Source organism: Neoarius graeffei, chromosome 25 (genome assembly GCF_027579695.1).
Source record: "Neoarius graeffei isolate fNeoGra1 chromosome 25, fNeoGra1.pri, whole genome shotgun sequence".
Taxonomy (NCBI): domain Eukaryota; kingdom Metazoa; phylum Chordata; class Actinopteri; order Siluriformes; family Ariidae; genus Neoarius; species Neoarius graeffei.
This window is the reverse complement of record NC_083593.1, coordinates 17,752,760-17,772,187: the sequence shown is the minus strand read 5'-3', so window position 1 is coordinate 17,772,187 and position 19,428 is coordinate 17,752,760. Positions and strand designations below refer to the sequence as shown.

The 19,428-nt window shown below is 44.0% G+C and overlaps 1 protein-coding gene across 1 annotated transcript in view; it reads left to right on the top strand.

Annotated features, from left to right (window-relative positions):
* Window positions 1-19,428, top strand: part of grik1a (glutamate receptor, ionotropic, kainate 1a) — a 191,966-nt gene that overhangs the window by 112,814 nt on the left and 59,724 nt on the right. The window contains exons 4-6 of the mRNA XM_060909259.1: window positions 13,433-13,614; window positions 13,920-13,973; window positions 18,221-18,394. Coding sequence (XP_060765242.1) covers window positions 13,433-13,614; window positions 13,920-13,973; window positions 18,221-18,394 — 410 coding nt within the window. The remainder of the gene's footprint in view (window positions 1-13,432; window positions 13,615-13,919; window positions 13,974-18,220; window positions 18,395-19,428) is intronic.

Sequence of the window (19,428 nt, the reverse complement as noted above, 5' to 3'; positions counted from 1 at the left end):
AATGGTTAGTTTTCTGAGGCAGCCCGCCGTGGCTGCAGGCTTTCAGTTGTCATTGAATGGTTAGTTTTCTGAGGCAGCCCGCCGTGGCTGCCTGCAGGCTGATTTATTATAGCCCATTTAGTTCAAATAGTTGATATAAAATGTTTATAGTTATAGTTATGTGATGGTTGTCCTGATTTAGACTGGGTTTTTTTTTTTTTTTGGGGGGGGGTTTGCGCGATGTTGCACCCGGGTCCAGATTAGGGCAGAACCGGCCCTGGCTACATTTCAGGTGTAGTTTGTTTTATGTATGTATGTACTTGCATAGATGTGTACTTGGTCTTCCAATATGGCGCTTAACAAAATCTCGCGGCGCGGTGACGTCATGCGGTAGCCCTCTATAGGGCCTGACTAGCCTTTGGTAACACACTAAACGAATTCTCTTTCATTTTTGGCACTTTTTCTGTTTGTGTAGATGGGAAGACATACTGAGAATCCAAATCGCCAACATTTGAAATAATAATTGTTTTGAATTATTTCTTGTCTTATTTAATGAAGGCTGTAATAGAATTAGCCTACATTTGGCTTAAGCCGGATGAGACAGAGACATAATTTTATAGCCATTTGTTAAACAGCTGACAGGGAACGTAATTAACCGTTCCGGGAACGAAATTTTTTTGTTCTAACCGGTTCGGGAACGTCTATTTAATGGTGGAACCCAAAACCGGAAACGTTAAAATTCCGTTTCTGTTCGGAACGAACCAATAGGAAAAAAATTCCGGTTCAAAGCCCTGATCAAAAGGTTTGGTAACATGAGACACAAGGAACAGAGTATATACTCCGCAAAGTTCATGTGAGATGAGAGTCCTTATATTCACAAGCCTTTATTACACTGTGATCAGGAACAGGTGCTCGGCATCAATAAGTTTTAATGAGCATGGGTATAGCGTGAATGCGACTTGCAGCCCAAGGCCCACCGCTGAATGAAAGATGGTTTTCGCCTGTTTCAGAACCGGTTTGGCACATTTCAATGAGCATGACAATAGAGCAGTCCTAGACTTAATGGCAAGGATGTCCTTTAGTGACATGATGGTGAGATGTCCCAGGCAGATGTGATGCACAAATCTCCTCAATACAGTTTCTGATAGCACTGAAAGCAGTGTGAGCTCTTCCTGTGATTGGCTAGGAGAAGGGAGTATATTTTATTGTCATTGCAGGCTGTCTATGCAGGGATGACACAGAGGATGTGTTGAAAACCACATAGCAATACTATAAAAATGATTAGCCATAGAGATTAATTTAAGAAAAAGAAGTTTGAACATGGGGGCAGCACGGTGGTGTAGTGGTTAGCGCTGTCGCCTCACAGCAAGAAGGTCCGGGTTCGAGCCCCGTGGCCGGCGAGGGCCTTTCTGTGCGGAGTTTGCATGTTCTCCCCGTGTCCGCGTGGGTTTCCTCCGGGTGCTCCGGTTTCCCCCACAGTCCAAAGACATGCAGGTTAGGTTAACTGGTGACTCTAAATTGAGCGTAGGTGTGAATGTGAGTGTGAATGGTTGTCTGTGTTTATGTGTCAGCCCTGTGATGACCTGGCGACTTGTCCAGGGTGTACCCCACCTTTCGCCCGTAGTCAGCTGGGATAGGCTCCAGCTTGCCTGCGACCCTGTAGAACAGGATAAAGCGGTTAGAGATAATGAGATGAGAAGTTTGAACATGCTGCTGGTATGGATTGTGTAGTTACTCAAGCGTTCTCCTTTCTCGAGTAATTCTTTTTCCAACAATTATATCACCTGCTCTATGAAACTACTGAACAGGCATAAGTGGCCTTCTATCGATGAGGAAAAGCATATTTAAAGCACGGCTCTTTCATTATGGTTTATTGAGTAACCCAGTTGCATGAGGACTGATGGAGTTCCACAACTGAAAGAGAGTGATACGGCAGGGTCTACTGCTTTTCAGTCATTTTCAGTTAGCTCAGTTATTACGTTTGCTTGGGGAAGCTCTATGGCCAAAAGTCATTAAGTGTTGCGTGAAAAATATTTGCAGTTCACACCATGCCATAAATTAATCAACTGTGGTTTGAGGAGTGAACTCACAACTGTAGAAAGGGAAGAAAAGGTTCAGTGAGGGTTCCAGACTGCATTTGCTTTTATGCTAAAAGCCCAGACCCTAGGTTCCTTGACTGGATTGTAGGATTCATGAACAGCAGCGAGGCGACAAGGAGGCGGCGAAGTGTGAAAACAAGCAATACTGGCACGTGGGGAATAGAACTGGGAGGCAGTGTCTTTTTTTTTTTTTAGTTACCATTTAAAAACTCTTGTTGTCACCTAAATCCATTTATGGAATTATAAAATTAGAAGCAGAGGCAGTCAAATACCACATAATATGATTGATCATGCATGAATGGGGTCCCCTCTGACCACAATCCATCCCCCAATGCATTTTCCTTTTTACTTTAAAATTATGTAGAATTGGTAAACAAACAAAACCTGTAGTCTAAAATTATACCTACTCTCACAATGGCGATACTCTCACAATGGAGATTTGGTCTGGTGATTTAAAAGGAAGTGTGTGATTTATATACAGGGAAAACCTTCTGCCGATTAGGAAATGTGTGTGGTTAATGGTTATACATCTCATCTCATTATCTCTAGCCGCTTTATCCTTCTACAGGGTCGCAGGCAAGCTGGAGCCTATCCCAGCTGACTACGGGCGAAAGGCGGGGTACACCCTGGACAAGTCGCCAGGTCATCACAGGGCCGACACATAGACACAGACAACCATTCACACTCACATTCACACCTACGGTCAATTTAGAGTCACCAGTTAACCTAACCTGCATGTCTTTGGACTGTGGGGGAAACCGGAGCACCCGGAGGAAACCCACACGGACACGGGGAGAACATGCAAACTCCGTACAGAAAGGCCCTCGCCGGCCGCGGGGCTCGAACCCGGACCTTCTTGCTGTGAGGCGACGGCGCTAACCACTATACCACCGTGCCGCCCATGGTTATACATAAGGTTAAATAATAATTATTTGATGCATTACCATTATCTTTTGTCATATTATCATTAATCATTTTTGCCATAGGTGACATCAAGCAGCAGTCACACAGGATGCATTGTGAGGGTTTTTGTTTGTTGTTTGCAAGAATTTGGCTCGATGTCAGATCTACCAGATGACCCCTGCTTTGATCCAAAACTCTAAGTTGCCAGAGTAACTAATGACTATGAAATAGGAGTAGTGGGCCGTGGGATAGAAGGTCAAAATCACATGCTAACAGGTCACTGCAGGCTAGACTGAGTTTAAGAAGTGATAGAAACAAGCAGTGGTTAATAGATGGGGTATAAACTCAGCAAGCAGTATAAATAAGCAAAAATGGGCACAAAAACAGAATAGGATTTCAGGTCAGATGAACTATGTTCTATAGGCATCATTGTGAAATTGTGAAAACTATATTTTCTCATTAATATTTAATTTTTGTATGGTCACACTCCAGCCATTACTGTCAATAAGGTTCTAAACCCCATAATAACTGACTGCTAGGTCAGTTAAAAAAAATGCTGTATGTAAAGTCCTGTAATCCTGTTAAGCCACATCCTCTCAGCTATACAAGTTCTGAATACAAAGCACAATTTTATCTTTGGAGATTTAAATAATTGGAGACCGTATAGCTAGCTGTGAAACAACTTTATCCCATATGCCCTGATATACACACTCAGGAGATTTGTTCTGTTATGGTTATTACAGCCATTCTTTTTAAAGGTTATGGGGACTTTAGATCATGGGTCGGAGCAATATAATGATATAATATAATGGGTCAGAGCAATATAATGAATTCCAAAAAAGTTGGGACGCTGTATGAAATGTAAATAAAAACAATGCAATGATTTACAAATCTCATAAATCCATATATTTTTCACAATATAACACAGACAACATAGCAAATGTTTAACCTGAGAAAATGTACCATTTTAAGAAAAACATATGGTAATTTTGAACTTGATGGCAGCAACATGTCTCAAAGTTGGGACAGGGCCATGTTTACCACTGTGTAGCATCCCCTCTTCTTTTAACAGTCTGTAAACGTCTGAGAACTGAGGAGACCAGCTGTTGGAGTTTTGGGAGAAGAATGTTGTCCCATTCTTGCCTGATATAGGATTCTAGTTGTTCAACAGTCCTGGGTGGCCTTTGTCATATTTTTCATGTCATGATGTGCCAAATGATTTTAACTGGTGAAAGGTCTGAACTGCAGGCAGGCCAGTTCAGCACCTGTACTCTTCCACTACGAAGCCATACTGTTGTAATAGAATGTAGTATGTGGTTTAGCATTGTCTTGCTGAAACATGCAAGGCCTTCCCAGAAAAAGATGTCATCTGGATGGGAGCATATGTTGCTCTAAAACCTGTATATACCTTTCAGCATTGATGGTGCCTTTCCAGATGTGCAAGCTGCCCATGCCATAGGCACTAATGCACCCCCAAACCATCAGAGATATGGGCTTTTGAACTGATAACAAGGCAGATTATCCCTCTCCTCTTTAGTCTGGAGGACACGGCTGTGACGGAGTGCCCGTCACTACAGTTGAGTATGTGCTCTGACTGCCATACCAACGAGCCTTGTGTTGGTCTTTGGTGTTGTGGTGTTGAACCCTGTAGACCTGGGTTCAAGGCAGGATAAGGCGACTGTTCTTTCGCTTCGCTACAGCAGTGTCCATGGTTTCCAAAAAGAATTTCGATTCGTCTGACCACAGAACACACCATCTCCATTTTGCCTCCGTCCTTTTTAAATGAGCTTTAGCACAGAGAAGACTGCGGCGTTTCTGGATCATGTTCACATATGGCTTCTTCTTTGCATGATCGAGCTTGAAGCTGCATTTGTGGATGGCATTGCGAACTCTGTTCGCAGATAATGATTTCTGGAAATGTTCCTGAGCCCATGCAGTGATTTCTATTTACAGTATCATGCCTGCTTTTAATACAGTGCCGCCTGAGGGCCCGAAGATCACGGGCATCCAATATTGATTTTCGGCCTTGTCCCTTGCGCAGAGATTTCTCCAGATTCTCGGAATCTTTTGATTACATTATGTACTGTCGATGATGAGATATTCAAAGTCTTTGCAATTTTATGTTGAGGAACATTATTCTGAGATTGTTCCACAATTTGTAGACACTGTTTTTCGCAGATTGGTGAACCTCTGCCCATCTTTACTTCTGAGAGACTCTGCCTAAGGCCAAGTTTACATTAGACCATATCTGTCTCGTTTTCTTCGCGGATGCACTGTCTGTTTACATTAAAACGCCTGGAAACGACGGGAAACGGGAATCCGCCAGGGTCCACGTATTCAATCTAGATCGTGTCTGGTCCGGTGCTGTGTAAACATTGAGATACGCGGATACGCTGTGCTGAGCTCTAGCTGGCGTCGTCATTGGACAACGTCACTGTGACATCCACCTGCCTGATTCACTGGCGCTGGTCATGTGACGCGACTGCTGAAAAACGGCGCGGACTTCCGCCTTGTATCACCTTTCATTAAAGAGTATAAAAGTATGAAAATACTGCAAATACTGATGCAAATACTGCCCATTGTGTAGTTATGATTGTCTTTAGGCTTGCCATCCTTCCACTTGCAAGTGGTAAGTGACGCGCATGCCCGATATGCACCGGGATCACACACACAGCGGCTCAGTCCCGAATCACTGCTCGTGCGCTTCACTCGCGCGCTCTGTGAGCTGCGCAGGGCCGGAGTGCGCACCCTCCAGAGGGCACTCGCTGTTCAGGGCGGAGTGATTTGGAGCGCAGGATGCCTGCGGAGCCGAGCGTATCCGTGTATTGGCGTTGCTGTGTGCACGCGAATCGTGTATTGGCGTTGCTGTGTGCACGCTAATCATTTTAAAAACGTTAATCTGATGATCCGCTGATACGGTCTAATGTAAACCCCACCTAAGATGCTAAGATGCTCTTTTCAGACCCAATCATGCTACTGATCTGTTGCAATTAACCTAATTAGTTGCAAAATGTTCCTCCAGCTATTTCTTTTTAGTACCACTTACTTTTTCAGCCTTTTATTGCCCTGTCCCAGCTTTTTTTGAGACGTGCTGCTGCCATCAAATTCAAAATGAGCAAATATTTTTATGAAATAATAAATTCTCAGTTTAAACATCTGACATGTTGTCTGTTCTATTGTGAAAAAAAAACATGGGTTTATGAGATTTGCAAATCATTGCATTCTGTTTTTATTTACATTTTACACAGCGTCCCAACTTTTTTGGAATTGGGGTTGTAAACTGTATCATCTGGGCATTTAATAAATGTGACTGATATGGTCTTTTATGTCTGAATTGCCTTGTTTGTGAAAACTTTAGATGACTGCCTTCCCAAATCATACCTTTTCTCTGTCTGTCAAATCCACAGACTTTGAAGTAACGTAGGGTGGCCAGACGTCCGGCTTTAGGCCGGACCGTCCGTCTTTTCAATGTCTTGTCCGGCGTCCGGCGCAGCATCAAGCCGGACGCACATTTGTCCTCCTTTTAGAGACGATGAGCGGAATTATATAATATCGACTTGCCAGACTGGAAGAACAGAGTTCTAGAATAACGTTTTGTAGGGAAACTGCAGATCTGTGCTGCACACTAGTAATCTACAATAAAGAGTCTATGGCTCGATGTTTTTTGGCATGCAATGCGAACTCCGCACCGCGAGGCGTTGCATTCTAGAACGCGTTGCGCTCTATCCTTTGATGATCTTCCTGGCGCGTGCCTAGTGCCCTGCCCCCCTGGCCCTGGCTGGGACTTGGAAACACGAGTCTGTCCGGTAGACCAGCTGCTCACAACTTAACTTGTTAGGATATGGATGACAGTGCAAATGCACATCCACTATATCTACCTTAAGTTTAATTTCAGTGGTTTGTTACTCCACAATGTTTTTAATAAATACAAATATGGTGTTCTAGCCAATTAAGAGCTAATACATGAATTATAATAAATACTATGAATGCTTTAAAACGTTTTATAATGTTGCTGGTTATGTTGCCTATTTGTTCTTTGAGAATCTACAAATGTTGTGCTTTTTGGTACTCAGCACCTTAAGTTTAATTTCAGTGGTTTGTTAACTCCACAATGTTTTTAATAAATAGAAATACTGTGTGTTCTAGCCAATTAAGAGCTAATACATGAATTATAATAAATACTATGAATGCTTTGACCTTACTCTTTTTTCCCCACAATCATAATCTTTAACCCTACAAAATTGCGATGTTGATTTCACCAAACTTGAGTGACTTGCATAAAAATAATCCATTCTCAATCTTGCCACTGTGGTTTACATAAAAATTTGAGGGCTATGAATCAGATGGGATTTGCCATTATTCACCCTAAAATTGATTAGAATGCAGGAAATTGCATCTAAGAAATACAAAATTTTCTGGGGGAGGGCCCCCAGAGCCCCCGTCCAAATAATGTCCTCCTTTTTGGTGTTATGGAAATGGTCACCCTAAAGTAACGCCCTGTCATAATTATTCTAATAAATGTGCTTATGTCAGCCTTTTTTAAAAAAAGATATTTGTATACAAAGGTGCAATCAAAAAGTTCCAAGACTATTCCTATTGCAAACAAATGGAGCGTAGCATGGGCATGTAGCAGAAGCAAGCAGTAACTTTTTGTGAGTCAGTATGCCGCGTGACGTCACACTGTCAACATGGGGACCTGTACTACATGCGTTTTTGTGATAACGCACACATGCACGTTTGCGGTTTTACTACGGACCTCTAACTTGTCAAACTCAGGAAATCTGCAACGGAAACCCTTGAAGAGCTTATTTTCTCTTCTTGAAAAAGAGAGAAAATAACTGAAACCTTATACAGTAGCCTGCGGTAGTAGGTACACTACCGTTCAAAAGTTTGGGGTCACTCAGACAATTTTGTGTTTTCCATGAAAAGTCACACTTTTATTTACCACCATAAGTTGTAAAATGAATAGAAAATATAGGCTACGTTTACATTACGTCGAATCAGCGGATCATCAGATTAACGTTCTTAAAACGATTCACGTTTACACTAAAACCGTTAGCCGTGCACACAGCAACACCAATACACGGATACGCTCGGCTCCGCAGGCATCCTGCGCTCCAAATCACTCCGCCCTGAACAGCGAGTGCCCTCTGGAGGGTGCGCACTCCGGCCCTGCGCAGCTCACACAGCGCGCGAGTGAAGTGCACAAGCCACGATTCGGGACTGAGCCGCTGTGTGTGTGATCCCAGTGCATATCACTTACTACTTGCAAGTGGAAGGATGGCAAGCCTAAAGACAATCATAACTACACAAAGGGCAGTATTTGCATCAGTATTTGCAGTATTTTCATACTTTTATACTCTTTAATGAAAGGTGATACAAGGCGGAAGTCCGCGCCGTTTTTCAGCAGTCGCGTCACATGACCAACGCCAGCGAATCAGGAAGGTGGATGTCACAGTGACGTTGTCCAATGAGGACGCCAGCTAGAGCTCAGCACAGCGTATTCGCGTATTCTCAATGTTTACACAGCACCGGACCAGATACGATCTAGATTGAATACGTGGACGCTGGCGGATTCCCGTTTCACAGCTTTTCCAGGTGGTTTAATGTAAACGGACAGTGCATCCGCGAAGAAAACGAGACAGATACGGTCTAATGTAAACGTAGCCATAGTCAAGACATTTTTCTGGCCATTTTGAGCATTTAATCGACCCCACAAATGTGATGCTCCAGAAACTCAATCTGCTCAAAGGAAGGTCAGTTTTATAGCTTCTCTAAAGAGCTCAACTGTTTTCAGCTGTGCTAACATGATTGTACAAGGGTTTTCTAATCATCCATTAGCCTTCTGAGGCAATGAGCAAACACATTGTACCATTAGAACACTGGAGTGATAGTTGCTGGAAATGGGCCTCTATACACCTATGGAGATATTGCACCAAAAACCAGACATTTGCAGCTAGAATAGTCATTTACCACATTAGCAATGTATAGAGTGTATTTCTGATTAGTTTAAAGTGATCTTCATTGAAAAGAACAGTGCTTTTCTTTCAAAAATAAGGACATTTCAAAGTGACCCCAAACTTTTGAACGGTAGTGTACATTAGTACATTAACAGAGCAGGATGGCTGTTTTTTTTTCTGCCTGTGGAGTTAGATGATAGACAGTTAAGCCCAAATGTTTTGGGACTTGCGGACTTGCAGAGCCTTGCTAAAACTGCAACATAATGTCGAAAGCAACGTATGAAGCTCACAGACTATGGGAATACTGCTGACTGTGCATTATCCTTCCTCTGATGCTGCACAATCACCAGAAGGGGTAAAGCAAGCAAGTAACGTGGTTGAGCCTTATACGAAGAAAAGTAAGCTCCTTTGCTATGTTGTTGCAGCAGGAACATTTCTGAACTTGCTTGCTCAGCCTCATGGAAGAGTGAGAACCTTTACTACATTAGAATAAATGAATAGTAGTTGAGTTAGTAGTGGACATGAGCCAAATGCAAGAGCTTTTAGCAGCAATACAATAGCAAAGTGAAGTGTGAAATGAAGTGAAATCAGACACTCTCATATACTCTCAGTGGCTACTTCTCATTCTCTCGACTTGTATAATGAGCCCACCACTGGCAGAGAGTGCATGAAAGCCAATTGGAGCATTCTGAATATCAGAACATAACACAGGAACACAGCCCAGCAACAGAAGTAAATGAGCTATGGGTTGGTATTAAGGTTGCAAAATTGAAATTGGGCCTTCCACTGGACACAGCTGATTGAATGCTGACGCTATTTTGTCCTATAATTGCCCAAAGAAGAAAGGCTATTCCACATACTACCCAGGGTTCTCCACGAGGGGTTTTAGAGGTGCGGGCCGCCCCCCTTTCTGTGATTCCCGCCCCCGTTTAATTTCTGCCGCCCCTTTACAAACGGAAGAGACGTCCCTTTGTTTTCTTTGTGACAGATAGCCTTTCTCTGTTGGAGTACCGACAACACCCGAGTGTGAAACTCATTTACCAGCAATTAGTTTAGTCAGTCTGACGATTATAGTCTAAGAAAAGCGTTTCACACTTCGGCGTTTTTGACACATTGTTCTTGCGCCGGGAGATAACACGCCTTTATAATAACGTGTGAATCGACACCAAGTTCGAGATAACTGATTGTTATTGTCGGCAGAGAAATAAAGGATAAAAACAAAAAGTTCAAAGTTGGTGCGGCAAGCGTGATATTGCCTATAAAACCGTGAGGATATAACCTGGCTGTCAGTGTTACTGTAGAAGAGGAAGTGCTACTGTAGAAAAGAGGAAAGCAGGTAATTTTGAGTTAATTTCTTTCAAATATCAAAGCATTTTGTGCAACCATATTTTAGAGATCATGTTAGGCTGTGTAACTATTACAGTGCATTTTGCTTGAGTCTGTATGAATAAGTTTAAATTACAATGTCATTTTTCTTTTTTATCTTCTTAGACTGTTAACTGGTGAACATGGATGGAGCAGTGTAAATATAGCCATAGAGCAGTGTAAATATAGCCATGGAGCAGTGTAAATATAGCCATAGAGCAGTGTAAATATAGCCATGGAGCAGTGTAAATATAGCCATGGAGCAGTGTAAATATAGTTAAAACAACATCTTTTCAATGTACTTTACTCTCTAAAAAAAATTATTTTTTCCAGTGGTGCCTGCAATTACATTTCCATTTCAAACAATGTCAGCTTTTGTGGAGCAGTGTGAATATAGTTAATACAAAAACTTTTCTGTACTTTTCTGTTCTTTTTTTGTAGTTTGCTAAATAAAAAAATATTTTTTCCAGTTCCATTTCAAACAATGTGTCTGAATATGATGTGCAAGTGTGTAATGTATGATGTGTTTTGTACCAGTCCAGTTGATTCCTCTATTCTAAATGATTACTTTTGAGAGTATTTTATGCAAATGACATATGTAAATTTATGCAAATCTGTTTCAAGGTCATCCGATTGACCCCCACCCCCCTATATTTTCAATCCGTGGAGAACCCTGCTACCATATAAAAAAGCACGTGCTAGAGTTCATTGAACCTTGTAAAAAAAACAGGTCATGGTAACAAAATGACTTTGCTCTTTGGCTTTTGCAAGGAGATGAGCACAAAAGACTACTTCTGGTTCGGAATCGAACTGCCCTAGTGATCGTTGACTTAGACATATAATCTCACATGTAACCTTAGGTTTGAAAGCAGTTTTTGAACTAGGTCTTTTTTAGGTAAGAAATCCCAACTTGAATTATGTTTGTGTTCTCCATCAATCATATAATTGGTCTTGTTATTTTTTTTCTTCACTTTGTATACAAAATGAGATTACACAAGAATCTACATAGGGGCGGCACGGCGGTGCAGTGGTTAGCACTGTCACTTCACAGCAAGGAGGTTCTGGGTTCGAGCCCAGCGGCCGGCGAGGGCCTTTCTGTGTGGAGTTTGCATGTTCTCCCCGTGTCTGCGTGGGTTTCCTCCGGGTGCTCCAGTTTCCCCCACAGTCCAAAGGCATGCAGGTTAGGCTAATTGGTGACTCTAAATTGACCATAGGTGTGAATGTGAGTGTGAATGGTTGTTTGTCTCTATTGGCCCTTTTCCACTACCCTTTTTCAGCTCACTTCAGCCCGACATGGCTCGCATTTCGACTACCTCAGAGCAGCACGACTCAGCTCGCTTCAGCCCTGCTTAGCACCCAAAACTCGCACGGTTTTGGAGTGGGGCTGAAGCGAGCCAAACCGAGCCGAGTGGGGCTAGGGGCGTGAGCAGACACTCCCCTGTGCACTGATTGGTGAAGAGGAGTGTCCTCACATGCCCACACACGCCCCGCGAGCACGCTGGGATCTGTAAACACCGTAAACCCGGAAGAAGAAGAATTACGAGAATTTCTGAAGCCTTATGCGCCTCGCCTCATCTATACGCTCTTGCCAGTATCTGTTGGCGTTGTTGGTGACAACAAGCCACAGCACCAAGACCAGCAACACTAACGACTCCATGTTTATTGTTTACTATCCGGGTCGTGAGACTACCGCTTAAAAGATCACTGATGTCACTGTTTGCGCCGCCTAACGACATCACGTGACATCCACCCACTTTCGCTAACTCCACCCAATGTGTCCACCCACTTCCAGCCAGCATGGTTCAGCGCAGTTGTAGTCGAAATGCAACTCCAACAGCCCCGCTCAGCTCGACTCAGCCCAACTCAGCACGGCACGGCTCAGCCCAACTCAGCCGTGTTGGTAGTGGAAAAGCGGCATATGTGTCAGCCCTGCGATAACCTGGCGACTTGTCCAGGATGTACCCTGCCTCTTGCAGGAGCCGCTACACAAGCTAAAGCACGCAGCTAAGAAAGGACTGGGAGAGAGTCGATACCAGAATCATCGATCATCCTCTTGACAGGCCACATAAAAGATCAACGACTGAGTCGAACGCTGGCACTGACGTCACAGTACTAGTCCTGTCCTAGAGCTGCGGCTACAATTATCAAGGGCACTGAAGGCAATTTTTCTCATCTTTATCCTGTTCTATAGGGTCGCAGGCAAGCTGGAGCCTATCCCAGCTGACTACGGGCGAAAGGCGGGGTACACCCTGGACAAGTCACCAGGTCATCACAGGGCTGACACATAGACACAGACAACCATTCACATTCACACCTACGGTCAATTTAGAGTCACCAGTTAACCTAACCTGCATGTCTTTGGACTGTGGGGGAAACCGGAGCACCCGGAGGAAACCCACGCGGACACGGGGAGAACATGCAAACTCCACACAGAAAGGCCCTCGCCGGCCACGGGGCTCGAACCCGGACCTTCTTGCTGTGAGGCGACAGCGCTAACCACTACACCACCGTGCCGCCCCGAGGAATCTACATAATGATTTATATCTACAAAATATAGTCAGATCTAATTTCAGCTAATCCTCTGATCGATCACTTTTAGATTAGATTGTTGGCATAAAATGAGACATGGGTTAGCCAGTCAAGCTTTCCTTAACCAGTCTGGTTGTGGGTTGGTGTGTGTTCTTTTGGGTGGATCAAAAAAAAAAAATCAAGAATGTTTCAACTGTCGAATGTGCAGATGATTTACCTCTCCATACTCATGTTTATTCACCAAAATGTACTGCCGAATACTTGCATAACTTGAACCAAACTTAATTTTCCAAACTTGTTTCATGCCTCATTAAAGCATTCTCTTGTTTTTAACAACCAATTTACCGTACATTTTTACAAGTAGAAATGTTAGATTAAAGAAAGTGAAAGAGGTTATAAGCATGTTGCATGAGGTAAATTGACAAGGCAGAAGACAATTAAGCTTCCAATTTTGGTGAGACAGAGCAGCACTATCTTCACACCAGGGAAATCAAAAGAACTCCCCAATACAAAAACTGCTCCAGCCGAGAATGAGTTTGTTTTCCTCTTGACTTTCTTGTCCTTCATTTGAGTTCCCTTTATGTTTACTTTTAACAGGCCTAATGCGCATGCAGGAGGTGATCAAAGCACCATCCAGGAATGGTATGAAGGTGCGTATTCGCCAGCTGCCCACAGGGAGCAGTGACGCTCGCCCACTTCTCAAGGAGATGAAGAAGGAGCAGGAGTTCCATGTCATTTTTGACTGCTCCTACCAAATGGCCTCTGAGCTGCTTAAACAGGTGTCAGATGCAAATGGAAAAAAAACAAACAAACAAAAAAAAAACACACATTTTTTAAGTCTTAAAGGTCATTGTATAGTGGAATATTCCTAAGTCAGGGTGAAGGTATGTGGGTTTTTTATGCAAGCTTTTGTGACTTTATTCATGAGTTGCTCTTTCTTTTCTTTTTTTAATTTAATTTTATTTTCTTTAACTATTTATATATAGTATAAAATTTATATCCTTGGATCATACTTACAATATGGCTATTTATACAGTATTTTAAGATATAGTGCATTCTTTTTTTTATGTGTATATACATATAGCTAATGTCTATGGGGATGATGACTGAGTACTACCATTTTTTCTTCACTACTTTGGTAAGTTTGCAAAAACAGTTTTTACAAATGTTGACAATTTTGATAAGAGCACTTTGAATGCAATGAAAAAGCACATGCAAATATCATGTAGGCTTACCACTCAGATTGTATGTTTTATGTTTGTGCTTTACACTATATACATCATGACATGCTCTAGCGCTTGGGACCAGACACAGACTCAGGAGGCAGGAAAAAGGTGTAAGGAAAAGCTCTCTTTATTTACAAATGACGTGAGGGAAAGGGCAGAGGGAGTGAATTCAGGTCTTGGTGCAGAGTCTTTGTGCTAGTGGAGGGAGGAGGCCACTGGAGGTCTGCCACTCACTGGAGGTGTTGAAGAGAAGATCCGTTTCCATAAGTGTGGTGAAGAGTGCCATCAGAGCTGGAATATATAGGCAGAGAAAGAGAGAGAGCAAAGCAGACTCAGTCCCACTCTTCACCGCTCTACGAGTCACTTGACTGTAGAAATGATCTCCTTTTATATCTTCCCGGTGTATCATAGAGGGTGAGTGGGAGCGCTGATTAGTGAGCTCCAGCCATGCAGAATTTGGCCTTCCCGCCCCTCTGCCATATGCTTGGTGTTGATCAACAGTGGTATTGGAGCGGAGCTGTCCTTTCAGTAGCAGCACTGTGGGGAGATTGAGGTGCTGTCCTTTCAGCACCACTCTGGCAGCATGACGAGCAGTGTTTATGCTGCTGTTTGCGAGGACTGCTGGCCCACCTTTGTCACAGTAACCTCCCTTCAGCTCCAAGCCAGCTGTTGTTAGAGACTGGGTCCAGAGCATATCTCCTGGAGAGGCTATACACATTTCTGTGGTGGACTCCCACTTGATATTGGACCTGGAATGAGAAGTCCTGCAACAAGAGAAACCAGCAGGTTATTCTGCTGTTGGAAGATAATACTGTAATTCCTCCATGGCCCATATAATGGCAAGGGCTTCTTGTTCCACAGCAGCATAGCCCCACTCAGCAGGAATCAGCTTTCTACTCATGTAGAAGATCAGCTCTTCCTCTTTGTCGAATTCCTGTGAGAGGACTGCACTCAGGCTGGACTTGGAGGAATCTGTGTGTATCAGGAAGGGTTGGGAGATGTCAGGGTTCCTTAACACTGGTGAGCTGGTGAGGGCTGTCTTCCAGCAAGCCTTGTCTGACTTTTGTTTCTGGTCAAGTCGGAAGGGGGTGTTATAGAGGAGAAATTGAGCACAAACCTTCTGTAGTATCCGGTCAACCCCAGTGTAGTTTGAGAGTAGTTCTTGAAGGCCTTGATCTTTTTCTCATGTGGCTTTAGCAGTCCCCAACTGAGGCGGTAGCCTAGGTATTGTGCTTCTGTGAGCCCCAGGTGGCATTTATGAGAGTTTGCTGTTTGCCCAGCCCTGCAAAGCTCATTCAGTAGCTTCCTGAGGTGGTGTAGCTGCTCTTGCCAGGTGTACGAGTGGATGACCATGTCGTCAAGGTACACAGAAGTGTAGAATCAATGGGGCCACAGGATGACATTCATCAAACGCTGAAAGGTCACTGATGCCCCCTGGAGGACAAAGGGGAGAACCTGGCACCACTAGCCAATAGCCTGTGGTGGCACTGAATGCTGTTTTAGGTCTGGCAGTAGGTGCGAGAGCAACCTGCAAGTAGCCTTTAGTGAGGTCCGGTGTGAAGATGAATCGGGTTCTCCCGCTTCACTCCCTGATGGCAGGCCTTTGGGAGCACTGGCTAATTACCAATCCTGGAGGCATTTTGAAGTGCTGAAGGATGTGTGTCCATCTAGGATGTGCTAAGAACACATCCTTAAACTGATTCTCCAACTCTCTGAGCTCTTGCCTTTGGGCTTGTGTGAGTTTCTCCCTTGTGTGGACTCACACTCCTTCCAAGGCACCTGTAAGTGGGACAGAGGAGGCTGAGAGTGCTGGTACTGGTTCAATCCATGAGCTCACAGGTGCTGTTCTTTGATGTTGCTTTGCATAGGGGGACAGCCTCATCGTATCTGGTAGCATAGTCCACAATCACCAGGATGTACTCATGGCCATGGGGGAACATAAGGAGTGGCTCTACCAGGTCAGTACCCAATCTGCTTGAATGGGACCCTGATGATGGAAAGGGGAATGAGTGCAGCTGGGACTGGTTTGTAAGGTATCATTCTCTGGCACTGGGGACACAGCTGGCAGAAGACACCGCTGGTTACACACCTCAGCTCCCATGTCTGGCCTGTGAAACTGGTCCCAAATCTTCTCCAAGGTGTTCTGGGGTCCCAAATGGCCTCCTAGTGGTGGTTGTGGGCCAGGTGCATGATGGCATCAATCTTTATGCAGGGCATGATGAGAAGAGCACAGGGTTTGCTGTGGTGGCTGCAGTGGTAATAGAGCATCCTGTTGTTGATGAGGAAATAGGCCATGGTAAGAGCCTTGTTGGGATCTTGGTTCTCCTGTCGATTTGCAGCACCTGGCCCCAGCAGTGCTTCTGCTGTTTGTCCATTTTTTGCTCCCTCCTGAAGTTCCTCTCCCTGGCTACCTGGTTAGACATAATAGAGGGAGGACTAGCAGGGGGTCGGACTCGCTTTCTCTTCTGGCATCAGCATCTGCTTCCTCTTCCTTGGCTAGGAGGGTGGCATGCACAGGGGCTGGAGCCCGTTGCTGTCATCATCTCCGTCTGGGGGTCCACTGTCTTCTCTTCAGTATGGGGGTGGAGAATCCCAGCCAGTCTCTCCCTACGAGCAGGGGTACAGGCAGATCTGGGATGAGCCCAATGGCTAGTGGCCACTCACCTCTTTGATAGATGCTCCCCACTTCTCAGATCAGAGATAGCTGTTCTGGCTGGAGTCACCTCTGTGCATTGCTTAGGAGGGCATCCATTTGTACACATGTCTCCTAGCCAGGCTGGTAGGCCCAATGATGGAACTCGGCAGACCTACTGTATTCTTTGAGGGTGCTGTTGTCCTCCTGCATCTTTGTCAGCGAGTGCATAATAGGCCCACTGTGCTTCCCGAGTGAGCAGCAGCATGGGCCAGGGCATGGGACCAGTCTCATTGGGGCCAATCCTCTCGAGTAGTGATCCTCTTGAATGTGCCCAGGAATGCTTCTACATCGTCATCAGCAGTCAGATTGGTGAACAGGCACTGGGTGTCCTGGGCGGGGTCGGGTAGAAGCAAGGAGACATACTGCAGCAGCTGGGACAGTTGAAGAGATAGCCGTTCCTAGATCACTGCATGTAGGCCACAAGTCATTTCCTGGGAAAGCTGAGACTGTTGGAGACTGATTGGAGGGTCCAGGTTGAGGGGGGATGGGTCCAGGTCTGCGTCTAACCCTTACCCGCATTCTCCACCAGCGTGGTGCCCTCTAGCACTCGGGACCAGACACAAACTCAGGAGGCAGGAATAAGGTGCAAGGAAAAGTGCTTTTTATTTACAAGTGAGGCAAGGGAAAGGGTAGAGGGAATGAGTGCAGGTCTTGGATCAGAGTCTTTGTGCTGAAGTGGAAGGATGAAGGGAGCAGGTTATTGGAAGGGCCGCTGCTCATTGGAGGCATCAAGGAGGGGCGCTACTTCCGTTGTTGTGGTGAAGAGCACCATTGGAGCTGGAATCTGTAGGCAGAGAAAGAGCAATGCAGCATCAATCCCTAATTAGTGAGCTCCAGCTGTACAGAATTTGGCCTCCCCATCCCTTTGCCATATGCTTGGTGTTTGTGGTGCTGGACAGTGATGTTGGAACAGAGGTGTCCTTTCAGTCCTGCCACTGTGGATAATTGAGGTGCTGTCGTTTCAGTACCACTGCAGTAAGCATGGCGAGGAGGGGGGTTTTTGTTTGTTTTTTGTGTTTGTTTTTTTCTTCTGTTTTGCACTACGGCTGCTGGCCTGCTGTCATCACAACATGTTACAAAGTTAAAAAGGATGTTTCTCAGAAAACTATATTGCACAATTGCTCTATATACTCTACAAGTATTATTTTCACTGAATAAATTCAGCAATTCAGGAATAAAAGATGAGGTCATTAAATTTCAGTGTAATCTTTTCAGGGAATCAAGGAACTTGGGGCAAAAGTCCTTCTTTAGCTGTGCAATCAAACTATTAACTAGTTTTAACCTCCAACAGCCTCAGAAGCGCTTTGTTTACATGGCTGATGAAGGGCCTTTGTCCAGAATGTCCTGTTTTTCAGGAAACTTTGTGCTATGCTGTTTCCCTGTCTTTTGACTCTCTCTCAGTTTTTCAGAGTAGAGACACGAACGTCTATCAGTCTAAAAAAACCCTTCTTGCTTATGTTTAAGGATCTCTTTGCACTTGACCTGGAGCCATACCGATACAGTGGCGTAAACATGACTGCTTTCCGCCTGCTAAACCTGGACAACCCCTATGTTGCATCTGTTATTCAGAAATGGGGCGCGGAATGGCAGTTTGTCCCATACAGACCTGAAAATGGCCTGATCCGTGGGATGATGACTGTAAGGATTGATCTATTCCACTTGTCAACCCTCCATTAAAGTTCCATTTTAACCGTGTTAGAGGTGTAACAATTGTAACAAATGTTTTGTATAGAATTCAGTTATCTCATCATAGTTGTGTACTCTGAATTTGTTTTTTCATTAATTATACTTTTCAAGGTCAAAGACCAGAACACAGTGTACACGTGTGAAATGTCAGCACTGTACACTAGGTGCAATTAGTCAAGCTGTTTGAGGTTGTTTATACTGCATATGAAGCAAATTTTTTTTGACATATTTCAAAAAACACACTTTTAAAACATATAACTGCAAAGTTTGAGATGACAATAATAAAAACGGACATTTTTATGAGGCAAAGGAGTTTCGTGAGTTGAGTCTGTTCACAACTCATGGCCAAAACATATCATACAACACCGCGATGACATCACATTGGTTGCAAACTTGCTATATCATATCGCATTTCACTATGGCGGACAGTAAATGCAAAAGAAAGAGGAGGTTGATATTGTGTCAGCAGAGCACCAAATAATGTTAGTTGTATGAACACAACTTTTACCCCAGAAAAGGATGCATCATTTCCCTTCTGATACAGCTCTGAGACAAAAATGGGTCAAATTTATGCAGCAGCATCACCTGGACTTGCACGGACCTCTGAGCAAATATACTTCACTATGCCCAGCACATTTTGAAGACAGCCGTTATGAAAGAAGGTATTCTGTCTTGATGGTTGGTGAAAATAAACTACAGGCTGTCCTGCGAAAAGAGTCCATATCACCCAGAGACTCTGTCATGATAAAACCAGAAATCGTACACTACCGTTCAAAAGTTTGGGGTCACTTTGAAATGTCCTTATTTTTGAAAGAAAAGCACTGTTCTTTTCAATGAAGATCACTTTAAACTAATCAGAAATACACTCTATACATTGCTAATGTGGTAAATGACTATTCTAGCTAAATTCTACTAAATGTCTGGTTTTTGGTGCAATATCTCCATAGGTGTATAGAGGCCCATTTCCAGCAACTCTCACTCCAGTG